The 23483-nt window shown below is 38.5% G+C and overlaps 2 protein-coding genes across 2 annotated transcripts; one reads left to right on the forward strand and one right to left on the reverse strand.

Moving 5' to 3' along the window:
- Positions 1 to 9745: 9745 nt before the first annotated feature.
- Positions 9746 to 21687, forward strand: ipo4 (importin 4). Its single transcript, XM_006794733.3, has 30 exons — positions 9746 to 10088; positions 10383 to 10469; positions 10557 to 10636; positions 10717 to 10758; positions 10858 to 10987; positions 11739 to 11918; positions 12112 to 12177; positions 12258 to 12359; positions 12483 to 12566; positions 13453 to 13608; positions 13731 to 13784; positions 13882 to 13991; positions 14106 to 14214; positions 14878 to 15007; positions 15170 to 15283; positions 15503 to 15616; positions 15730 to 15853; positions 16076 to 16187; positions 16278 to 16393; positions 16477 to 16554; positions 16752 to 16809; positions 17638 to 17743; positions 17990 to 18183; positions 18313 to 18363; positions 18564 to 18689; positions 19623 to 19849; positions 19970 to 20102; positions 20252 to 20356; positions 20758 to 20827; positions 21010 to 21687. Exons 1-30 carry the CDS (start codon positions 10023 to 10025, stop codon positions 21138 to 21140), a joined length of 3255 nt encoding a protein of 1084 aa, XP_006794796.2. The 5' UTR covers positions 9746 to 10022; the 3' UTR covers positions 21141 to 21687.
- LOC118454480 (uncharacterized) lies at positions 20554 to 23249 on the reverse strand. Its single transcript, XM_035909452.2, has 4 exons — positions 22808 to 23249; positions 22621 to 22720; positions 22391 to 22520; positions 20554 to 21890 (listed from the first exon to the last, which is right to left on the reverse strand). The coding sequence occupies exons 1-4, from the start codon at positions 22933 to 22935 to the stop codon at positions 21793 to 21795; spliced, it is 456 nt and encodes a 151-aa protein (XP_035765345.2). The 5' UTR covers positions 22936 to 23249; the 3' UTR covers positions 20554 to 21792.
- Positions 23250 to 23483: the final 234 nt, after the last annotated feature.

The following is a 23483-nucleotide window of genomic DNA, read 5'->3' on the forward strand; positions in this document are numbered from 1 at the left end:
AACAACATGTCGAAATCTGCTCAGAAAAGGCTGAGTAACTCGGGCAAAACACATGCAACTAGCATGCTAGCTAGCGACCATAGCTACATGAAAGAAATGGAGTGTCAGCAGATGGTTGAAGAAGAATTTCCACCTCTACCAGTTACGCCTTCCAAGCCTCCAGTGGCTAAAAAACCAACATTGTCTACCAGTCACTCTGATGGCGATTCCCTGAAAGCTGATGCGGTCAACACTTTGATTAATCTGATCAACACCAGAAGTGACGCCATTGAAGAAATGGTAGGAACAGTTCGTACGGATTTAAAGGACATAAGTGATAAGATTATGGTCATTGAGAAGAGGGTTGAGAAAAACGAAGCGCTTACACAGAAATGTGACGAACGCATCTCTGAAGTTGAACGCTACAACCGCCGTTGGAATCTGAGACTGTATGGGGTAGCGGAGTTGGAGAAAGAAGATGTGCGCGAAAAGGCGATTGGGATATGCCAAACGGTTCTGCCTGCGGAAAAGGAAAAGTTTTCAGAGGTTTTAGACATCGCTCATCGAGTGGGGAAACCAAAACAAAATGACCCGAGACCCAGAGGGATCATCATCCGGTTCATCTCAAGGAGAATTCGTGATGCGGTGTGGAAAGCTGCCAAGAACAATACTTTCCTTCAAAATAATCATCTGCGGTTCACTGAAGACCTGACGAGAGAGGACAAAGAGAACAGACTGAAGCTGTGGCCCATTATAAAGAAAGCACGTGAAGAAGGGAAATCTGCTTACTTTGTTGGAGGTCGAGGCTTCATAAATGGTGCTGAAATTCACACATAATCTATTCGGTATTCCCTGACCCTCAGTTCTTCTCAGGTTTGTTTACAAGGTGTTTTTTATATTGATGTGCCTGATATCTGTAGATATTAATGTTTGACTGTCTAAATTGCTCATTTGATGTTAGCAAAAAGCAAACTTACTGTTAAATAGGTAAAGCCTTTTTCTTTTCTTTTTTTTTCTTTTTTTTTGCTACGCTTTTATTAGGCGTCTAAAGTTTATTTATATATATACTGTATACTGTGAACATTTTCATATTCTAGTGCTGATCTCAGTGTTAGGTTAAAAAGTTTACCTTCGATTTACATTTTAATACATATCTTTTTTTTGTCAATTTGTGTTCTTTGTTTTTTGTTTCTATTAATGCTAGGGGTCTTCGTAACAACCTAAAACGTAAAGCCACTTTTCTTTATGCAAAGCAACTTAAATCTGACTTTGTGTTTTTACAAGAATCTCACTCTACTATCAACGATGTTAATTTTTGGCGATCTCAATGGGGAAATTCTATATAGTTATCTCATGGAACTGAACGATCAGCAGGGGTATCAATCCTAAAAAACAGATATAATGGGGATGTTTTACATACAGAATGTGATTCTGCAGGTCATTACATATGTCAAGTCATAAAATGTAATGATTTAGTCTTAATTGTAACTAACATATATGGGTTTAACACGAAGCTAGAAAATGATCATTTATTTTTGACGATTGAAAAAAAAATATCTAGCTGGTTAAATAAATTTCCAAATGCGAAATTATTACTAGGTGGAGACTTTAACTGTATTATGGATGCTGAATTAGATAAATTTCCTCCAGGACATTCGAACAGAATTAATACCACATTGAAGGCTATTATGGTACGCCTTAAACTCACAGACATTTGGAGATTCAAATATCCTCAGTCCAAAATGTTTACTTGGTGCAACAATTCTAACTCGAGACATTCAAGGATAGACTTTTGGTTAGTTTCGGAGAGCTTTGACAGCAATAGCATAGATGTAGGTGCTTGGCCTTCTCCAGCAACAGATCATAAAGCCATATATATTAAAATAAATCTAACTTCTCTATCTAATTCTTCTGTTGTTAAATTTACATACTGGAAACTCAACAGCTCATTATTACAAAAAGACAATGTGAAAAAGGAGCTTAAAGAACTGATCTCAAACTTTTGGTCTATAGCTCAAGAAGATTTAAAGTATAGAAATAACTGGGAATTATTAAAATTTGAAATTGGCAAATATTTAAGGAAGGTTGGTAGCCTTAATGCAAAATCCAGAAGATTAGAGGAAGAAAATATAATCTCTCAAATCACACAGTTATCTAATAAACAAATTGATACTTTAACTGAAGAGGATAAATTGAACCTTGCTAAATTACAAGATAAATTAGATCGTTTATACACAGACAAAGCAAAAGGAGCTTTTATCAGATCAAGATCTAAATGGCTTGAAGAAGGTGAGCGTAATTCCCATTATTTCTTCAGTTTAGAAAAGAAACACTCAAGCATAAATAATATTAGCAAATTAATGATAAATGGGGTTATAACAGAGGATTACAGATTAATCTCTAAACATTGTAGTCATTTCTATAAGGAACTTTATAGCTCTAAATTTTCTCAGGAAGCTACAGATCACCTCTTAGAATCGCTGAATGTTAAATCTATCAGCCAAGAAGATTCTATATTATGTGATCAACCCATCTCATTAGAAGAAGTCAAAGATGCCATTGGACTATTAAAAAATAATAAATCTCCAGGTACGGATGGTCTTACTGCTGAATTATATAAAACTTTTTCTGAAGAGTTGTCTCCCTTTCTTCTTGAGGTATTTACAGAAAGCATAAGAAACCAACAGCTTCCCACCACGATGAATCAAGGTTTGACCACGTTGATTCCGAAGCCTAATAAGGACCTATTAATGATTGATAATTGGAGACCAATTAGCTTGCTAAATAATGATTATAAAGTATTTGCTGTAATTATACCTAACAGACTTAAGATGGTTCTTGACTCTGTTATTGATGAAACACAATCTGGCTTTATGCCCAAAAGACACATAACTAACAATATCAGATTGGTTTTAGATATTCTGGATTATTTTGACCTCATAAATTGCAATGGTTTCATTTTATTTTTAGACTTCTACAAGGCCTTCGATACGGTGGAGCATGAATTTATATTTCAAGCTCTGGATAAGTATGGTTTTGGCTCTTACTTCTCTACAGCAATTAAAACATTATACCATAACAGTAACAGCAGTATTAAATTAACAAACGGTACTTCACCCAGATTTAACATACAAAGAGGGATAAGACAAGGCTGTCCCATTTCTCCATACCTGTTTTTGTTAATTGCTCAACTATTGTCTAACCATATGAAATCAAGCAATGTAAAAGGTATATCGTTAATTGGCAAAGATTTACTCATAACACAGTTAGCGGATGACACTACATTATTCCTAAAAGATGAAGATCAAATCTCTATTGCTATTGAAACAATCTCCATATTTTCCAAAGCTTCTGGATTGTACTTGAATATTCCTAAATGTGAACTTATGGCGATAAAAGAATGTTCGAAAACAGCTTTGTGTAACATTCCAATAAAACAAGAAATTCGTTATTTAGGTATTATAATAACCAAAAATCAGGAAAGTAGAATCACTCAAAATTTCTATCCTATTCTAGAGAAACTCAAAAACAGATTTAATCAGTGGCTCTTAAGAGATTTGTCGTTAAAAGGCACAGTATTAATAACGAAAGCAGAAGGCATCTCTCGTCTTACATACGCTGCATTGGCATTGCACCTTGATAAAAAACTCATAAAAGAGGTTGATAAGTTACTTTTCAACTTTATCTGGAAAAATAGGACACACTACATTAAAAAAACAGTTCTTATGAACTCCTATGTCAATGGAGGACTTAATGTGTTAGACTTTAACACTTTAAATAACACATTCAAAATAAATTGGTTAAAGAATCTAATTACTAATCCTACTTCCATTTGGAATACTATACCTGTGTTCATGTTTTCTAAGTTAGGTGGCACGGAATTTTTCCTCACTTGTAATTTTGATATTGATAAAATCCCTTTAAAAATCTCTGCTTTTCATCGTCAAGCTTTTTTAGCATGGACTCTTATTTACAAGCATAACTTTAGTCCACACAGTTATTATATCTGGAATAACAAGGATGTCTTATTTAAAAGAAAATCTCTCTTCTTAAGATAGTTGGTTTAGGAATAACATTGTTTTAGTCAACCAATTATTTGATTCAAATGGTACGCTTTTCTCCTATGAAGAATTTTGTTTACATTTCAATTTAGCTATAAATCGTGATGATTATACAAAAGTATTTGGATCAATACCATCAGGGGTTTGTATGTTGTTTAAGAATCAACCTAATATCACTTCATTCCACAGGCCGTTGGCATCTCCCATACAAACATTTGTTGGCAAGATTTGCTTTTCTAAGCAATCTAAAAACAACAATAAATCAATCAGAGCTTTATTTCAGGGTACCATAACCACGCTACCATATGTCATTTTTTTCTGGAACCGGTTGTCAGATGGTATTATGTGGAACGAAGTTTGGAGACTCCCTAATCAGTTTTTAATTACCAACAAAATTAAAGATATTTCTAAGTTAATACACAGAATTTATCCTTCTAAAGATTATCTTCAAAGCAAATTCAAATTAGACATTGATACAAGCTGTAGCTTTTGTAAAACTTCCAAGGAATCTACTATACATCTTTTTTGGTTTTGTAACCTTGTACAAGATTTTTTGCAAAGTTTTTGTGTTTTTATTTCAGAAAATATATTTAAAGGATTTGTACTGTTTTGGAAATATGTTTTGTTTGGTCTGCACAAAAACCAAAAACAATTCAACTTTGATAACAGATATATGATTAACTTGTTAATTTTAATGGCTAGATTTCATATTCATAAGTCTAAATGTTTAGGAAGACATCCCTCTTTTTATGTATTCTCCTTTGAACTTGTACAGTATCTTAACTCAATTAAGAACTTCACTAACCCAAAAGCTATAAAAACTATTGGTGTTTGTGAAAAAATCCAAATCTTTCAATCACTTTATTCTTTGGCTTGATCAGTTACTTTCCCCCTAGCATATTTATATTGTTGTTTCTAAATACTGTTCTTGTATTTGTTTATTTATGCATACAATTCTTTTGTAAGTACAACACCATTATTGTGGTACTGTTTAATTCCATTTTGTATTGTACTGATGTTTAAATAAAGGATTTAAAAAAAAAAAAAAAAAAAAAAATTTCAAGTACACTTCGAATTGGGACAGCCGTCGTCGCGTGGCGGTGACGTAACCGCACTTAAAATGCGTACTTCAAGCGTGCAGACCCTGAAATGGGACACAGCGACAGCCATACACCGCTCCGCTTCCACTTCTTTGAAGTGTCTCCTAGTCCCAGTGCACTTGTTAGCACGTTTTGGTTCGTGCAACTGGTCCGTCCGGTTATTGTCTCCCCAGAAACATTTCCGTTGTCTTTTTTCCTATTTCCGTTGTGCTTTGTGTGCTTTTGCAGCGTTTTTCTTTTTGCAGCATTTTTCCTTTTGCAGCATTTTTCTTTTTTGCAGCGTTTTTCTTTTTTGCAGCGTTTTTCTTTTTGCAAGTGTTTTTCTTTTTGCAGCGTTTTTCTTTTTGCAAGTGTTTTCTGAAGTTGCAGTCCGTTTGGCCTCTCAGGGCCACCGTATCATAGACTTAAAAGGATTTCAGTTAAACACCAAGGGCCTCTGTAACAACAGATTTTTGAAAGCCAGCTTTAACAAAGGGAGAACAAATTATCAGCAAACAAATACACATTAATCTTTCTACAATGGGCAGTAAAAGAACTAAGGATAAACCCCCCCAAAAAAAGCTCCAAGAAAAAGGGCACTAGCAAAAGAACAGAGGCCCCAGAGAAAACAGAGGCAGCTCATGAACTTGAATGTTGGTTGCAGACTTCCAACACAGTTGTCATGGAAGAAGTAAACTGTGTGCCTCATTTTTTTTCACAGGACAAAACATTTTACAATAACTCTCAATGTCACATAACAATGCACAACGTGGATAATGTAACACTCATTATCACTAATGGTATGATTAATGTCAGCAATAACCGGCAATTCCCTTTCATACGAAATCAGAGAACAATAACTGACAAGCCCAGAACTGCAATAGACAATAAAGACTGTGACTCCACGCAAAGCACCTCTGAAACTTCAGAGAATGAGGAATACTGTAACTGCACGCAAAGCACCTCTGAAAACTCAGAGAATGAGGAATACTGTAACTGCACGAAAAGCACCTCTGAAAACTCAGAGGATAAGGAAAAATACAGATTTTCACTGGAAATCTGTTTGGAAAAGCTGGTGGAGCAGTTTGTAAAAGAAATTAGGCATAATCATCAGTCCGGAAAGGGTTTTAGCCATTTACAACAGGCTTACCAACAAAATTTGGGCTGAAATATGGGATGACATTGATAAAATCCCCTTAAAGAAGTTAAAAAACTTCCACAAGGTCATGTTCAAAGCCCTGTGTAAAAAGTGGAAAGATCCAGAATTCATTCTGCAAATCATGGAATTAAATAACCCAACATTTGACGATAAAATTGTTAACACTTTCATGGAGGAGGCAGCCAAACTATCGAAGAAACCAGGTTGCATACGTCGATTTTTCTCATTTATAGGCCGACTGTTTTGTTGCACCAGGAGACAAAACAAGGTTGATGTAATGTAGAAGAAACATCATGATATTGACTGAAAATGTTTCCAGAAAACAAATTGTAGACTTTAAATTGGCTAGTTTTAAAATTATAATGGCTCTTTTTAATTGATGGACTTAATTTTGGGAACCCATTCACCAGTCGCGGCAGATGGCTGTCCCCTCACTGAGCCTGGTTCTGCCGGAAGTTTCTCCCTCTTAAAAGGGAGTTTTTCTTCCCCACTGTCGCCTAGTGCTTGCTCAGAGGGGTTAGTCTGTTTGGGTTTCCTTTTTAATAACTTAAAAAAAAAGTTATTAAAAAGTTAACATCAATAAAAGTCTTAAAATTTTACACTCTGATTTCTGTTTGTTTTCATTGTCTGTAAGTTGAATAAATACATGTGTTATTTGTTATTTAGTTCAAACCGTGGGTAGAAAATGCAGAGACAATGCTGTGCCATCATGTGACCACAACATAAAGATATACTGTAATGCCATTACAAAGGTTGGAACTTTAAAGATACTATATAGGGTATAAAATTATTATTATTAAAACCATTGTATTCTCTCTGTCTCTTTCTGTATCCAGTGCACAGTGATACCAAGGAAACCCCTCATCTTTCAGTCCAAATAAATGTCCACAGTGACTGAAACACGATCAGCCTCATTCAACTAAGTTTTTAACAGGTTCTCTGTTTTTGATGTACTTGTTCTGAGACATACTGGGCTGTATTTGCTCTTGTTTTCCACAATAGACAGGATCAGGTTGCAACCAATAATCAAGTCACTTAATAATGCATTTGTGATGGCTTTCTGCTTTGGACAATTCATGCTGTACTGCCCGGCACAAGTGTCCAGAAACTGTGAAATGGAAGTTTGTTGGTATCTTCTGAATTAGTTAAATGTCACAATAAGGAGAGCACTGTCTATCACTTTCATCATATAGTATATATACAATAAGTTTATTCTGTCTGTAATTAATAAGAAAACTCCAGACAATTCCATTCTGAGCTTAAGAAGCTTCTGATAGGTTAGTAGAGTCCATTTGAGTAAATTGGTGGCACACCTGTGGATGCATATAAGGCACCCCCAAAATGACCTTAAATCGTATGAAAAAGCTTCTAGAAAACAAATTGTAGACTTTAATTGGCTAGTTTTAAAATTAAAGAGACAGAGAGGATACAGCTGAAATTCAAACTGCTGGCCTTTCTTTGACCACTTCAAAGGATTACACACTGGTTACAGAATCTGTGAGAAATCTGAAGCTATATGTGACGAATACAACATCAAAGATAAACTAGACTATATTATTAGCAACACTTCTGCCAATATTTGGAAAGCATTCAATGTCTGCTTCCCAACTGAGCAATGTGAGGAACATAAATGTTTTCTGTTATTTGCATTCCCATCAGTGTAAAGCTGGGCATACACTGTGCATTATTCAGCTTCTGCTCAAACTGTACGATTGACTCGCAGGGGTTAGAAGTTCGTAGGTCACGATGCAAGGTCTCACACTATACGGCCCGATGCTCTGATGCGACCCGAGTGCTCACACTGTGCGTCCAAAAAAATGAAGGTTATAAAAGAAAATCTGTCGCTCACTCTCCCTCTCTGACTTTCACTCACACAGACACACACACCACCACCATCAATTTAGCTAGTTTGCTAATGAAAAACATTGATCAGGCAGCTGTGATTGAGCAGCAGTGTAGATCCAACTATTTTCACAGTTGTTGTGGTCGTGATGATTTTGAATGGGGCTGCAGGGCACGGGGGCGATCCGCGTTAACTCGCTAACGGAGATTTGCTGCGTTAATGCAGTTATGGCGTTAACGTCATTTTAACGAGATTAACGCTGACAGCACTAGAAAACAAAAATAATAAAACAAAACACATTTACATGACTTCAGTGTGATAGGTACCAAATACAAAGTTATTTTATTTTCTTAAAGTTTATCTTAATATTATATACAAAATGTGTGTTGTGTTCTCATTTCCAAGCATGAGTTTTTAATAGAATCTAATTTACAGTATCTCCAGATTCTAATATTTCTAAAATCCACAGGTTTTAAGATTAAAGACCTAAAATTCATCCCATGTTTTTTCCTTTACTATGAGAGAGCAAATCTGATTTTCATCAACACAATCAAATATTGTAGATTAGAATATTAGTTCACCTACTCTTATGGAGGAGAAGAAAATTTAAATTTACTATTAAAAATGCACAGAATCCTGATCTCGTCTTTTCCTGTCGTTGTCCCGATATCCAATATTTCCTCTGTAACGCGCAAATTGGAGTCCACACCACAGATGAAAATGGCCAGCTGCGCAATGTCCATCATGTCTGTACTTTCATCCACAGCAAAAGAGTATGCAATAAAGTCTTTGCTTCTTTCACAAAACTGTGTTCTTAAATCAGTGGTCATCTCACAAACTCGATCAACAATCGTATTTCTGCTCAGGCTCACATTTGCCAAAATGTTTTGTCTGGACACAAGACGTCGTACACCTTTATCATTCAGCTCTTTAGAAGCTCTCCATTGGTAAATATCCAGTGGGTCAGTGAGAAATATCAATAAAAAAGGATGATTTAGCACTAGCTGCAGCTCACAGTCTACAACTTCTCTGGTCAAATTAGCTCGAGGATGCATTTCCAAAAAAATGCTCCCATGACATAACTTTTGAGTCATTCACAGGCCTATATACACACTGTGCAGCTTCATGATAAAACTTTTTTTAAATATAGTGAATGTGGGGAAAGCCGGTGCCCTCTGTCACACCCAATTTGGGATGAATCAGTGATGTACCATTTCAAATTCAGCTTGGCATCATTTTGCTTCTTTTTTTTTTTTTTTTTTGATTTATTTCGTTGTTTTTACTCTTGCTTAAATAAGAACATTTCATATAGAAACCTGATGCAGAAAAGACAACATCACCTGCATCCAGGAAATGACAGAGTGCTTTGAAACACTGGATTTTCTGCTCCCAGAAAACAGAAAGTCATTTCATGCCGGTGGTGTCAAATTTAATGAAGTTTGTTTTTTCTTCCCCAGTTCTATTTCATCGAACTGCAAACAGGCCAGAAATTCCCGTTCAGTTTCTCAGATATGAGGATTTGAACGCGTTGCATTGGGCCGCCTAACCACATGAAGGCGCTGTTTGTTTCAGTAATATCGAAAAATCCTGAAATCTGCTGGTCCCTTTAACGCAACTCACATGGAACTCCTGGCCGGTTCTGCCTCGCGTGCTGGCAGTTGCAGCGTTCGTGGACCGGACCGAGCTTAGATACTGGCATCTATCAGTCTTCATTTTTCGTTTCGCACTTTAAAATCGAATTTGACCGAAAGGAAAATCTGTAGCTAACTTTTAGAACTACCAAGTGACATATTTGACAGGTGTCGCATTGGGAAGAAGGCACACAACACGTTTTATGTACAAGTCTGTCAACGTCAACTAACAGTACCGCTCACAAAACGGTTATCTGAGGGGTGACAGAGATGACAGAAGAGCTCGAGCAGATTCTTTCGCAGCTCACACAGCCTGATAATGCAATTATTCAGCAGGTAATGTCACAAATAATTTTATTAAAGTTAACGTTAGCATTACTTTGCCTGGCTATAAGTGAACTTTTTGAAATGGCTGCTGGAGATAAGCTAGCTGATGTTTGTTAAGATTTGGTTAGCTAACTGTTAAACCACTGGTACTGATATTTAGGACCACTTGGTTGTTATATTAGCAGTTTACTGCCTAAATAGTTGGTACCTTAATTAAAAACCAGGCTTAGGTTGTGAGTCAGTTGGTGAGCTGTTATTTCTTTGTGGCACCCACCACAGACAATCTCTTTTGTCCTCTTTTAGGCCACAGCCCAGCTAAAACAGGCGTTCAAAGACCCAGCTATTATTCCAGGCTTGTGTGCGGTCATGAGTGGCTCCCAAAACCCTCAGGTACTATATACCTTTTATTATTTTATCCTCTAGTGTGTGTGTGAAAAGAATGCCCATCTTTGTAAACATTTGGCATCCAACATGCAGATCCGTCAGTCAGCTGCAGTGATGCTGAGGCTGAGGGTGAAGAAACACTGGAAGAAGATCAGCCCTAATGACAGAGAGAGGTTTGAGTTTTACTTTTCTTTCACACTACCAGCCTTCATAGTTTAAACTCTGCTGTGATGTTTGCGTTTTATTCACACAGTCTGAAGGCAGTGGTGCTGCAGGCTTTCATGCAGGAAACAGAGTAAGAAAATGCTGCACTTACTGTTTTGCATTCTGTAGATATAGACCTACACGTTTGAGCTGTCATGAGCCGTTGTTTCTCTGTTTATTTTCTTTGCAGGCACACGGTGCAGCATTCACTCTCCCAGCTGTGCGCTGTAATGGTTAAACATGAGACACCAGACCGTTGGCCTGCCCTGCTCCAGCTTCTCAATCAGTCCACCAAGAGCAGCAACCCTCATGACAGACAGGTAGCCTGATCAAGCACCCAGATAGGAGTTCAGATTAGTTTAATGAATTTACAAGTGTAGATGATGATAGATGCACATGTCTGGACTAGTTCATAACCTGTGTTAGCTATAGCTAAAGCAAGGATGTCACACACATTTTGCATTGTGGGCCACATAAAGCTGACTTTGATTTTAAGTGATACACACCAGTGAATGTTTAACTACACATTTAATCTGTAATATAGCTTAACATAAGAAAAAGAAGTGCAGTTTTAATTGTATGTCTCAGGTTTTCTACATGATAATAACAAATGATGCTTTAGTTAATGAAAGATAATTGCCAGTATAGCTCATTGGGCTTAATTTGTAAGAAGTAAATGTGTAAAAAATGGTAGCTCATTGCCCAGACTGTTCAGTAAGTTTTTGTTAATTCACAGAAAATATACTGTTTGTTTTATGTTTTTCCCTGCTCTTTACCCTGTGTCTAAACAAACAAAAAACAGATTTCCAAACAGGTCAATTTCTGTCTTTTTTTTTCTCTGGTTTAGTATAAATGGGTGAAATCTTTATCAGTTGTAAAGGTTAGAAAACTTAAAAAACATACAGTTAAAAGTGCAAAGTTTATACCCCCTTTACATTTTTGATAGGCTGTATTAGGCTGGCCAATTCTGGTTCTCAGGCCTTATGTTTGAAACACTTGGGTTAAAGTCTCATATTATATTATAATTTGTGCATAGTTTAATCACTAGAAATATCATAATTTTTTTGCCAGGTTGGACTCCTGCTGCTGAACAAGGTGATCGAATCCAACCCTGAGCCTTTCAAGCCCCACTACTGCCAGCTGCTGCAGCTGCTTCGTAGTGTGCTGGAAGACCACAACAACCCTACAGCTCTGTACTATTGCATCCTCACCCTCACAGCCATAACGGCATTCATTGGCACAGAAGAGATGGTGAGGCAAAACAACATTTCAGGCAATGTGCAGACATTGAAACTATTCCACAAGAGATTTGTTTATAATTGCACTGCATGTGATGCGTTACAACTTAAGTTGAAATAAGACCTGAATTATATTTCGAATCTTGTAATTTTCAAAAATCTAGAAGTATTTTGTCACAACTCAATAACATCTTGCTTTCTTATAGCACCTGATGCGTTCCATCCTCCCAAATCTGATTGTTGCCCTGAAATGTCTCATCAAGGCTGATCAGGTAAATTCTAGCAAATGCTTTTGTACCTAATGTGTTGATAAATACCTACTAAATTATTACTTCTGTCTCTCCCTTCACAGAACCAAGCCAGTGAGGCCATGGAGGTGTTTAATGAGCTCATGGAGAGTGAGGTGTCCATTATCGTCCCACATGTTGCTGACGTTGTCCGCTTCTTCTTGGAGGTACGACCTGAATGTGTGAATTCTGTTTGATATTCTAAATTTAATTCATTTTTCCAAGCTGACAAGTGATGTTTGGTACCTGAATGCTCAGAGGGTTGTACATGTGCTTTCTGCTTGTGTTAGGTCGGCAGTGACACCAATCTGAGTGACTCTCTGCGAGTGAAAGCGCTCTCTTGCGTCACCTTCCTCATCAAGTTGAAGAGTAAGGTGAGTCATCCACCAGCTCTTTAAATATCTGCCTTAGGTGTGTGTATGTGGAGTTGTAGAGCATACGAGAGTCTTATGGGTCTGTCAAAAGACATGCCTGCTTGTCTTGTCTTTTCTTGACACCAAAATATCACTCTTGAACTTGGAGAATCCTCCAGAGCTGACCCTTTCAGCAAAAGAACAAACAAACACAAATGTAGCTTCATAGAGTACAGTCATCAAGTTGAAATACCCTTCAGTGTCCAGAATTCACTTAGTAGTCTAGACACAAATTTATTGGAGATTCTCTTAGCAGCATGTACTCCAAAACCACAATTTACATTGGAAACAAACAGCTTGAATCTAGTGGCTGTAAAAACATAGTATTTACCACCGATAGCCATCCTAAAAAAAAGCAGCGAAAACATTCAAATTTCACAAATTAAAGTTAACACTGTTCTCACACATTTTAATATGTGCAGTTCAGTCATTATAGTTTATAGAATTTAGAGCATAATTAAAAATACTAAGCTGTGACTTGACAAAATTATATATGTCATAAGTATAGGTCATCTGATTTTGGACTTTCTAGGAAGAGACGGTTTGTCTACAAGATTTTCTTTGTATTCGATTGAAATGAATAAATGAGTGTTTTCTGGGAATTCTTTTGGTGACTAGTTATGCAAAATGAATTAAACTGACTGTAAAAACAAAGTGCAATCTCTTGTGACACGTAACTGAATAAAAGCGGATTTACATAATGGATACTCCTTGTACTCTCAGCAGCTGGGAACTGGTTTGGTTTTTATTGGATACTTATTGGTGGAGTATCACATTGCTTTAAAATGTATGGAATATAAAAGTTGGATGCGAAATTTGAAATAATATATTTTTCTAATCTTCACAGACTGTGCTGAAGCAGAAGCTCCTGAGCCCAATCCTGCAGGCCATTTTCCCTGTACTGACTGCAGCTCCACCTCCGGGTGAGCAGGACCCAGAAGATGAAGAGGACGACAGCGGAGATGGAACAGATAATGAAAGTCCCAAACACTGTGCTGCTCAGGTGTTTAACTATTTTGATATAAATTGTGCTTTTTTGTTGTTTTTTTTATCAAAGAAGTTCACTTTGCGGGAGCTTAAAGTAATTTTGAATAAGATTTGACTTGTTCTTTTGTCTGTTTTCAGATTATTGACACTATGGCTCTTCATATGCCTCCAGAGAAACTGTTCCAACAACTGGTAGGTCATATAGGTTTTCTGAATAACTCTGATCCCTGGCTGTTGTATCTGCTTTCTGATAGTGTGTTAAATTGTTTTGTTTTGTTGTTTGTAATAGATGCCCCTTACTCAGACCTGCCTTGCCAGTGAAAATCCATATCAGAGGAAGGGAGGCCTCATGTGTCTTGCTGTGCTGGCTGAAGGGTGTGCAGACCACATACGCACTAAGTACGAACGCTTGACATGAAATAAGTGTATATATGTTGTTGATATGTGTTCAAATCTATACATGCAGTTTGATTTTGACAATGTCTAAACATTCTTTGTGTATCTGTGTGGTAGGATGTTAAAATCAGTGCTGCAGACAGTATGTCAGAGTCTTTCAGACAGCAGTCAGGTGGTACGCAGTGCAGGCCTTTTTGCCCTTGGACAATTCTCTGAACATTTACAGGTGAGTCAGGACACACCTCAGTGGGAAAAGCTGTTTTTCTGTTTATTTTTCTGTTTATATTTTTTTTTAAATCTGGTTCTTTGGGGTTTATACCTGGAATGAAGTGCTTGCATGTTTTATTCTATTTGTGACACAGTATGCTCAGTTTAGACCATAGATGTCAAACTCTGGCCCGCGGGCCAAATTTGGCCCGCAGCCTAATTACATTTGGCCCGCGAAGCCATACCAAATTACTATTAGAGCTGGTCTACTGGTATTATACAGCTAATATATATATCATTTAGTATTAAGCTTTGCTTGTTCCATATTCAGTTTTTCAGCAAAACTTGTTTGAGTCCATAAGAAAAGATTTATTCTTATATCTGGAGGAAGATTTTTTTTTTCCCAATAAATATTAATGTTAGCCCGTGACTTTGTTCCAGTTTTGAATTTTGGCCCACTGTGTATTTGAATTTGACACCCCTGGTTTAGACCTTATTTACAACGGGAACTGTGTGTGAAGGAATGGACAGAAGTTATCATAAGATGTTGCATGCTATAGGATGTACTTAAAGTGTCTCTTATCTCAAACCTGATCTATATGGATGTGTATAGTTTTTTCCACAATAAAACGAAGAACTATTCTCAGTTTCTTTTTCTAAATTTTCCTTCTTTGCTTTCCAGCCTGAAGTGAGCACGTATTGTTCAGAATTGATGCCTTTGTTGCTGGGATACCTTTCTTCGTTGAACCAGGCCAAGGTTGGCCACGTCACAAAAGCGTTTTACGCCCTAGAGAACTTCATGGAGAACCTAGGTAAACGGGAAAAGATCTCCCCAGAGACAAGCACAGTAAAAATCACACAACTTCCCTACAAGGGGAGAAATTACCAAAATTTTCTGCAAACCAAAAACTATTGTTAAACAAAACAAAAAGTCACCTTCTTTTCATCATCTCTCATTTTGGTTTTACAAACAGGAGCTGGTATTGAGCCCTATCTGCCCACTCTGATGGAGACGATGCTTTCTGCTCTGAACAACACTGATAACCTCAAGATAAAAGAACTGGCGGTGTCTGCCATCGGTGCCATAGGTAACAGAATGTCAGGGTTTTATACATTAACCAGTAAAAAAAATGAGTTCTAGTTTTCTGACTGACTGTGAAAGATAATAGTTCAATAAACATCCTTAAGTATTTGTTCTTCCAATGTCAAATACCGAAAGATAGAAAGATAAGCTATTAAGACATTAAATCTTATCTCTTAAATGAAAACTAACCTAATCTCTCAACTACCTCAAATGACTTTAACAGCCAATGCTGCCAAGGAGCTGCTGGTTCCCTACTTCACCCCAGTTATTGAAAGTTTGAAGGGCTTTCTGACCACCACCACAGAGGAAATGAGGTCTCTACAAACTCAGTCTTTGGGTTGGTAAACTTCAAAATTCTCTCTAAACTAAAAAGTTTTCTTTTGAGATCAGGAAACATGTTCCCTGGTAGTTTCTGTAGGCTCTGTCTCACTGTTTTATTGTTGCTGTCAGATACTCTCTCTGTTCTGGCCCGCACCATTGGCAAAGATGTCTTCAGTCCTCTTGCTGCTGAGTGTGTTCAACTGGGCCTCAACCTCACCGATACCATTGATGACCCTGACCTAAGACGCTGCACGTATGTTACAATTCTTTATTGAATAAAGCAAACATTCAAGAATTCAACGTTGTGATTGAAAACACATTTTTAACTAGTCTTCATTTCATTCCCTGCTAAAAGATCTCTCCCTGCTGTCAGAGCTTTATTATTGTGTTGTTGTGGTCTTCATAAATAGTAGTACAGAAAAGCTCCAGCTTACGTGTTGGTTGTCCTTCACCTCTCTGTCGCTCCATCTTTCAGGTACAGCCTCTATTCTGCTGTATCAATAGTCACCCCTGATTGCCTGACTCCTCACCTCACTGCCATAACAACTGTAATGCTGTATGCCCTGAAGTCCAGTGAAGGCGTCACGGTAGAAACTATTATTGTAGCACTTGTGTTTGAAATATTCTCAATTAAAACAAATGTTTCAATTTCCCACTTCCTATTTTGTTGTTTTCAGGCACATCTTGAGGAGGACAAGACCTTTGTTCTGCTGGACGATGATGACGATGAAAATGAGGAAAAAGAGGTTTTTTTGGAAGATGACAAAGGGACAGATATCCATGATGTGGCTGGGTAAGGCTCACATACATGCACACACACGTAGTTCATGTTCATCCAAATACTCACACTGAAAACCCAATGTGCCCATGTCTTAGGTTCAGTGTGGAGAATGCCTACATTGATGAAAAGGAGGATGCCTGCGAGGCACTAGGAGAGATTGCCTTCAATGCTGGGTAAAACTTTGTAACTTCTTTTTTTTCTTTTTTCTTTTTTAAACCTTCAGTGATGGGAATTTTACAGAGATTAACATACATGGATCAATGTAATTAAAAAACTAGGAAGTGTTCTAAAACTTGTGCCCCATGCGAGACATTTTAGATGTGAACATGTGTGTAATTTTTGCTCTTGTTGCTGTGGTTTCCTCTGACAGTGTTGCCTTCCAGCCCTTCCTGGAGTCCAGCTTCCAGCAGGTTTATGAGATGAGAGATGTAAGTGGCTCCGGTTGGCTGGTTGACCAAATATTCCTCTCGTTTAATGTGCTGTGAAGGGCACTTTGTGGTCTGTAATTGTGCATCTAGTTATAAATGACCGTCTATAGATTAACTGTTAATGTTGATTTGAGTCCTGCCTTATATTGTTATCTTTGGTCAGTTTTAAAAGCTATTTTCACAGATATAAAAATGTTTTACTATTTCCCTTGATAAGCTTTAACAAAGGTGAGGCAGCTAAAACAATCTTCTAACAGTATATAGACTACTGCTAAATACATCATAAGAGACTGTAAGTTGTGGCTAATAAACATTAAAGACCCTTTCCTTAAAAAAACAAAACACATTTATGCTTTGGCAAGGTGATCAAATGTTTTCCTGCTAGCTGTTGTGCCTATATCATTTTATTAGTACCTTACTTTTTCAGAAGGTATGTTGATACTGCTGTGGCAAAAATATCTTAGTTTAACACACTTGTGCTTTTGTGATATAGAAGTGATATGGTGGTTCATTGGTCTTTTCATAACAAGAGGTTTGTGACCTTAACCCCTACTAGAGGCCTTTTTTTGGTGTTTCCTTTAACTTCAATGACCTGCTGCTGACCAAGGCAATAATGGATAGCAGGAATAATTTACTAATTGGCCTCAAGGACGGGCATTACAGTATCCCTTTTTTTAGGGGTCAATCCTTGTTTTTTCTGCCATAATGCCAGGGTCCCTCATACTTTATCTTCCTTTAACTTCAGGAGGGTCATACTTGCATTGAACCTGTCACATCTGTCAGCCCCACCCAGTAAGCTGTAGTATTCTCTCTTACTTTTCTCCCCAGTTTCCCCATGAGGATGTTCGCAGGGCAGCGTTTGGAGCCATGGGGCAGTTTTGCCGAGCTCAGCACAAAGTGTGGAAGGAGAATCCCACTGAGGCCAACCACCAGGGTAATACAGGGCACCAGCATGCTGAATTAGGCAGTAGTATTGTCTGCTCTAGATTCAGTAACAAAACCAAGGCGGATCAGACAAGTTTCTAAACAGAGATAGAAAGTTGTATATAGATTTTATATCCTGGAAAATTATATCCAGTTTCAACTTAGAAATGTGTATAACAGGAATCAGCGCCGTTGCTTTTCATACATTTTAACTTTCTTCTTCGATGTTTCTGCACATCTTTTGTCCCACACTCAGCCCTGTTGAAGTTGTTGGATATAGTGGTTCCCTGCTTTTTGGAAACGGTGCGAAGGGAGCCCGAGCGTCATGTTGTGATGGGTGTCTTGGAAAGCATGAATAGTGTCATCAAGTCCTGCAAAGAGGAGGTTTTCAAAAACCCTTCCCGCCTGAAGGAGATCAGCCATGCCATCCGTGATGTGCTCAAGAAAAAGGTGAGGGTGTGGGTGATGGATGGGTTTATTTGCTAAAACTCATTTGTCACAGATTGTTTTGCTTAGAATGAATTGTGCTTTAAAAGCCTTTCACTTTTTTTTTTCCTTTTGTTTTCTCTGCCTTCTCAGACCCCGTGTCAGGACAGCGGTGGTGATGAAGCTGATGATGAAGACCAACAGGTGCTGCAAATCAAACAGTAAACTGGATCAACACAATGCTGAATTTTTGCTGTGAAAATATCTGTCCTGATCCAAGAGCTTTAGTGTTTTCTGTGGCCTAATTTTAAATACAATGCAGTCAAAAGTAACAATACGAGTCTGTGAAGTTTTTATCTCTTTTTTCCCTCTGATTATTTCTGTTGATGTGCTGTGTGTTTCAGGCAGAGTATGATGCTATGCTCCAGGAGTTTGCAGGGGAGGGAATCCCCTTGGTGGCCGCCTCCGTTCCTGCAGACAACTTTTTCCCTTTCCTCAATGACCTGTTGCCTTTCATCATGAACAAAGCTGTGAGTCCGAATGCACTGACACATTTAGGCGTGTGACAGGAGTACTTTATACCCCAGAACCTTTTTCTTTTTTCAGATAGCAGTTTATTACAAAGCAAGTAACAGAACTAGTACCATGTGTTATCCCCTGCCATCCATAGATGTTACAGATCTCAACTTATAAATAAATAAGAAAAAATATTTAAAAGAGAACATAAATAAAGTCACACAGTCATTTAATGAAGACTTCCAAAAATTCAATTTTATAGGTTTAAAATATTTGACCCAAATATCCCAAAGTTTAAGATCAATAAAGAAAGAAAACCTTTCCATAGTGTAAATATCACTTAATATATCTGTGTCAAGAGATTTATTCTAAAAGACACTTCTTCAGCTGAGTCTGAAAGGTAGAAACACACAGATGCTGTAGTTTTTACTTGCAAGGGCGGTTACAGAGCGCTCACACGAGAGTGGGGGCCCTGTGATCAGCGCTCTGTTCTTGCACTTGTCTTTATTTATACACAAGAAAAGTAATACAAAAATGAATACATTTGTTCAGTGGAATGTTGATACGTGAGCATGTGCGTATGTGATTGTGTGTGTGTGTGTGTGTGTTGGAATGTGGGAAGCAGCCCTTTTTCCTGGTAAGAGCTCAGAACTGCTTGTTCAGCTTCTTACTATCGCTGTGGGAAGATTCAGATAAAAATATCAGAACAAGTTTTATAAAGAACAATCAGTTCTAAGTAATAAAAAGGTCATCATGCAGTATTCTATCACATGTAAACGTATATCATTAAAAGCTTATACTGACTACTAAGTACAATTTTCCATTAACAATCTGTCACTCTTGAACTGATTGATTTTGCTAAGCACAGAGAAATGTTTTTAATCTGGTTTGAAATCCTTTGGGAAGAGTCACCCTAATAAATCCTATTTATTTACTGAATTTCATAGAAATCCTCGTGCACGGTGGCAGACCGGTCCTTCTCTGTGGGCACCATTGCAGAAATCCTCCATGCTCTCATGAGTGTGTCTGGGGGGCGGGGAGCGGCAGGCCGCCTGTCCAATCGCTTGCTTCCTGTACTGGTAGCTGGAGCGAAGGACAGTGACCCTGAGGTTCGGAACAACAGCGTGTTTGGACTGGGATGCCTGGCTCAGGCAGCTGGACCCATCGTTGTATCGTATCCTTCTTAACTGTGTGTGCTTCTGTTTGGAATAATTGTTGTGTTTGGCAGTACACATTTTATTGTTTTTTCAAGCTAAATTAAATCCATTGCAGTCCTTAGCAAAGTCTGTCTCAGAGACTATCCCATGATGCTGTCTGTGTTTTCCAACCTGCTGTCCAAGGAATCGGACCTCAGGGTAATTGATAACCTGTGTGCTGCCCTCTGCAGGATGATCATGAGCAATGTGGATGCCGTCCCTCTGGAACAGGTTTGTTATATTAAATATTTCAGCTAATGGTTCTCGCCTCTTCAGCTAAACTTAACTACAACATATTTTCACAAGCAGGAAGCTGACTGCAACAGTGCTGCAAAAATGTTTTCAGAATTTCAAGCAAATGACTCTTTGCTCACTGACAGGTGTTGCCAGCTTTGGTGGCTCGTCTCCCGCTCAAAGAGGACCAAGAAGAGAACAATACAGTGTTCAGCTGCCTGGCTATGCTCTACACACACAGCCCTGCTCTGGTACAGTCAAAACCACATTTACATCTGTTTACATTTCCAATGTAGAGGATGAGTTTAGATCACTGTGGTCCGTTGTCAATTGTGGAAATTGGATGTTGCACAGGAAATTGTTTCCTTACATTTATTTTGTGTTGAAAGAAGTCTTTGATCCACATTGATTATTAAAGAGCAGCTGTTCACATGTTTAGAAAGATGCTTTGTAAGGAAAACTTCTGATCAATCATCTCTTTTATTAAATGTTAAATCATTTATTCTTACAATCCAACACATGCAGAATCTTTGACATGCAACAAATCTTGAATCTCTTCACATTGTGCATTTTGTCCCTAAATGTAAAAAAATATTTGAATTAGACTTTTTTTTCTTAAGTTTATTTATTTTATTTTTTTTATTTCTTTCAGGTCGTGAATTTAATGAAACCCATAGTTGCTGCTTCCAGTCATGTCCTAGGCAACAAGGATGTTGATAAAGGTGAAGATTTCTGCAGAATAGCAGATTGCATGTAAAAATTCCCTCGAATGAACCCTCGTGACTCAGAGCTTCACATCTGATGTTTCTTAGCATCCTGCACAGTACTCTCATCAGTATTTCGTTCTTTTGTAGTGATCTGTCTCCAGTGTTGACCTCTAACTCTGTTTGTTTCTCCTCCACAGAAAGCCAGAACATTTCAGTAGCACTCATGCAAAAGTTTGCCCAGAACCACAGTGCTGAGTTCCAAGCAGCTGTGACCTCACTTCCTGCAGAGCAGAGGGATAGTCTCAGCGCAGCCATCACTGCCTCATAGCCCACACACATAGATACACCCTCCCACTCAACAACCAGAAAAAATATACTGTATGTGGAAAATGGGACAGTTGTGTGTCATGTTTCAGCTGAATGATCTAAGTGCAGCACTTCAGCCATTCTTCAAAAGTTATTATTACATTCAGCAGCTCTTCTTTTTATTTATTTGCTAACATGCATGCCGTGTTTACATTTTCTTATGTTAGGAGTTCTGGTTCTATTTTGATTTCCTGCTTTACTATAAAACAATTTAACCTGTGGAGAAACATGTGTGTTCTTGCTCCTTTGAACTGCCTTATTCAGAGATTTCTTAATGTTTGTACACATGCTGAGTTATTAGTTTTGAAAACAGTTACTTTACCTTTAGTACTCTGCTGATGCTCAGAAATACAACCTGTGACCTTATAGAGCCCAAAAACCTATCACAAAACACAAATTAACAAGGACAGAAGCTTTTTACAAATGCTTCAGCAATGTAATTCTAACAAGTTATGCAATGTCAGTTCAGACGTATTTATCACTAAATAAAACCAGTCTTGTCATAATAAGCTTTGCTGTGGACCGTTGGAGCATTCGTGTTAAAACTTTCTTACAAAAAAAGGTAATCAGATGTTAAGTTTGTTCAATTTCAGTTGTACTCATTGTGTTGCTCCTCAGATCTCCCGTTGTCCCTGAGCCTGAGTAAAGCCCGGCAGCTTATTTTCAGTGTCCAGCGCCATAGTCATCTGCATGGGTGTCAGTCCATTTTCCCCTGATGCAAACACAGAAGCACACAGAAGAATCTTTGTGAGCCCATGTGGCATTTTAACTGGAAAACTCATGTCTGAGACATAAATTCCACATATCATCAGAGGCTCTGAGGGCTTTTAATTCTGCATTTAATTCTGCTCCTACAAGAGTAAATGAATAATTGTCATTTTGAAAAGTGGACCTGATTCCTGACAGCGCTGAGAAGTCAGGTTTTATGTGGACGCTGACGTAATGTTTGGTATGAATTTTTTGTCATTGCCTCAGGCTGTGGCACACCACTGTGATCCACATGAGTCTGACAAGTCACCCGTTATCTGAGAGGTCGTTGCGCACTGCAGGGAGAGTGGCTTTTTGGGGGGGCATGGCAATGCAGATATTGGCTAACAGTGACACAGCAAAGAAAAAGCAGAATCAAGAAACCCCGAGCCAACTTGAACACCAGCAGGAGTGAGATTATGAGCCTCACATATCAAAAGTATGAGATTTAAACTGCTTCCAGACCTGCACACGTCTGTTTCCAGGGCAGGATATCCATTCCAGTGCGGCAGAAGGAACGGTCAGTGTGGGCCTCGGTGCTGTACAGGACCTCCTGGAGCTGTTTGTCTCCTGGCTTCTGGGCTTTCACGCGTACCTGAAGGACAGAACAGGAAAATCAAGTTGCTCTCATTCTCACCTGATTTCCACAGACTGCCATCACACCACATCCCTGCAGTTGAATCTCACAGCCGTACCTCTAGGATAGTGATCTCTTTCTCCTTCAGCTTCCCTGCTTTGTTTTTCACCTGGGTCTTCTTGGTGTCAACCCAAACCACCCTCTCCTTCACCTCTGACCTGAATATACACACATTAATAAATATTCCTTAGATTGCTTCTTTCAAAACAAAACAAAAACACTTCCTCACTCGGAGTGAGACTCACTCTTGGATGCCCAGATCAGCAAGTGTGGTGTCCAGGAAAGGGAAGGGTTGGTTTGCTGGGTCGGCCTGCACCTCGATGGGCAGTGTCACCGACATGGGGATATCCCGCTCCACTATGACGCGCAACATTTTGTTGTGGGACCCCGGGAGCTTCCTTTCTGCCGGTCGGTTAGCCTGCTCCACAGTCGCCGCCTCCTCCAGAGAGCGTTTTGTGTCGTCTGCTGCCAGCTTGACTTGCTGATCTGTATTTCAGGAGGCAGTGGGTTTTTACCCTCTGCCCCTTTGATTCTGTGCGTTATCTTTTAAAACTTGCTATCTGCACCTTTTGGCTCCAGCACGTCTTTATTGTTAGAGTTGTTGCTTGCTGTGTTCTTCTGCGGGGTGCTGATGATTCAGTGCTCTGCTTCTTCTGATGGTAAACGCCTCTGGAAAGCCTGAATATGTGAGCGTGTCTGATTCATACAGAGTTCTGCTCTGCCCCCCGGGCTGATATATGCAGCCAGTGTGAATGTGTGTTATGTGTCACTCAGATGTTAGGTTCATTAGACTGTCACAAGGGTGATGGACGGATGGTGGTGTTTTTAGGGCCAGGTGTATGAGCAGGCCAGCTTCTGCTTTTAAATCAGGTAGAACGCGACCTCATCTTTGTGCAGTGCGTTACACATTTAATCTTTTTA

This window comes from Neolamprologus brichardi, chromosome 9, assembly GCF_056152115.1.
Source record: "Neolamprologus brichardi isolate AB-2024 chromosome 9, ASM5615211v1, whole genome shotgun sequence".
Classification (NCBI taxonomy): domain Eukaryota; kingdom Metazoa; phylum Chordata; class Actinopteri; order Cichliformes; family Cichlidae; genus Neolamprologus; species Neolamprologus brichardi.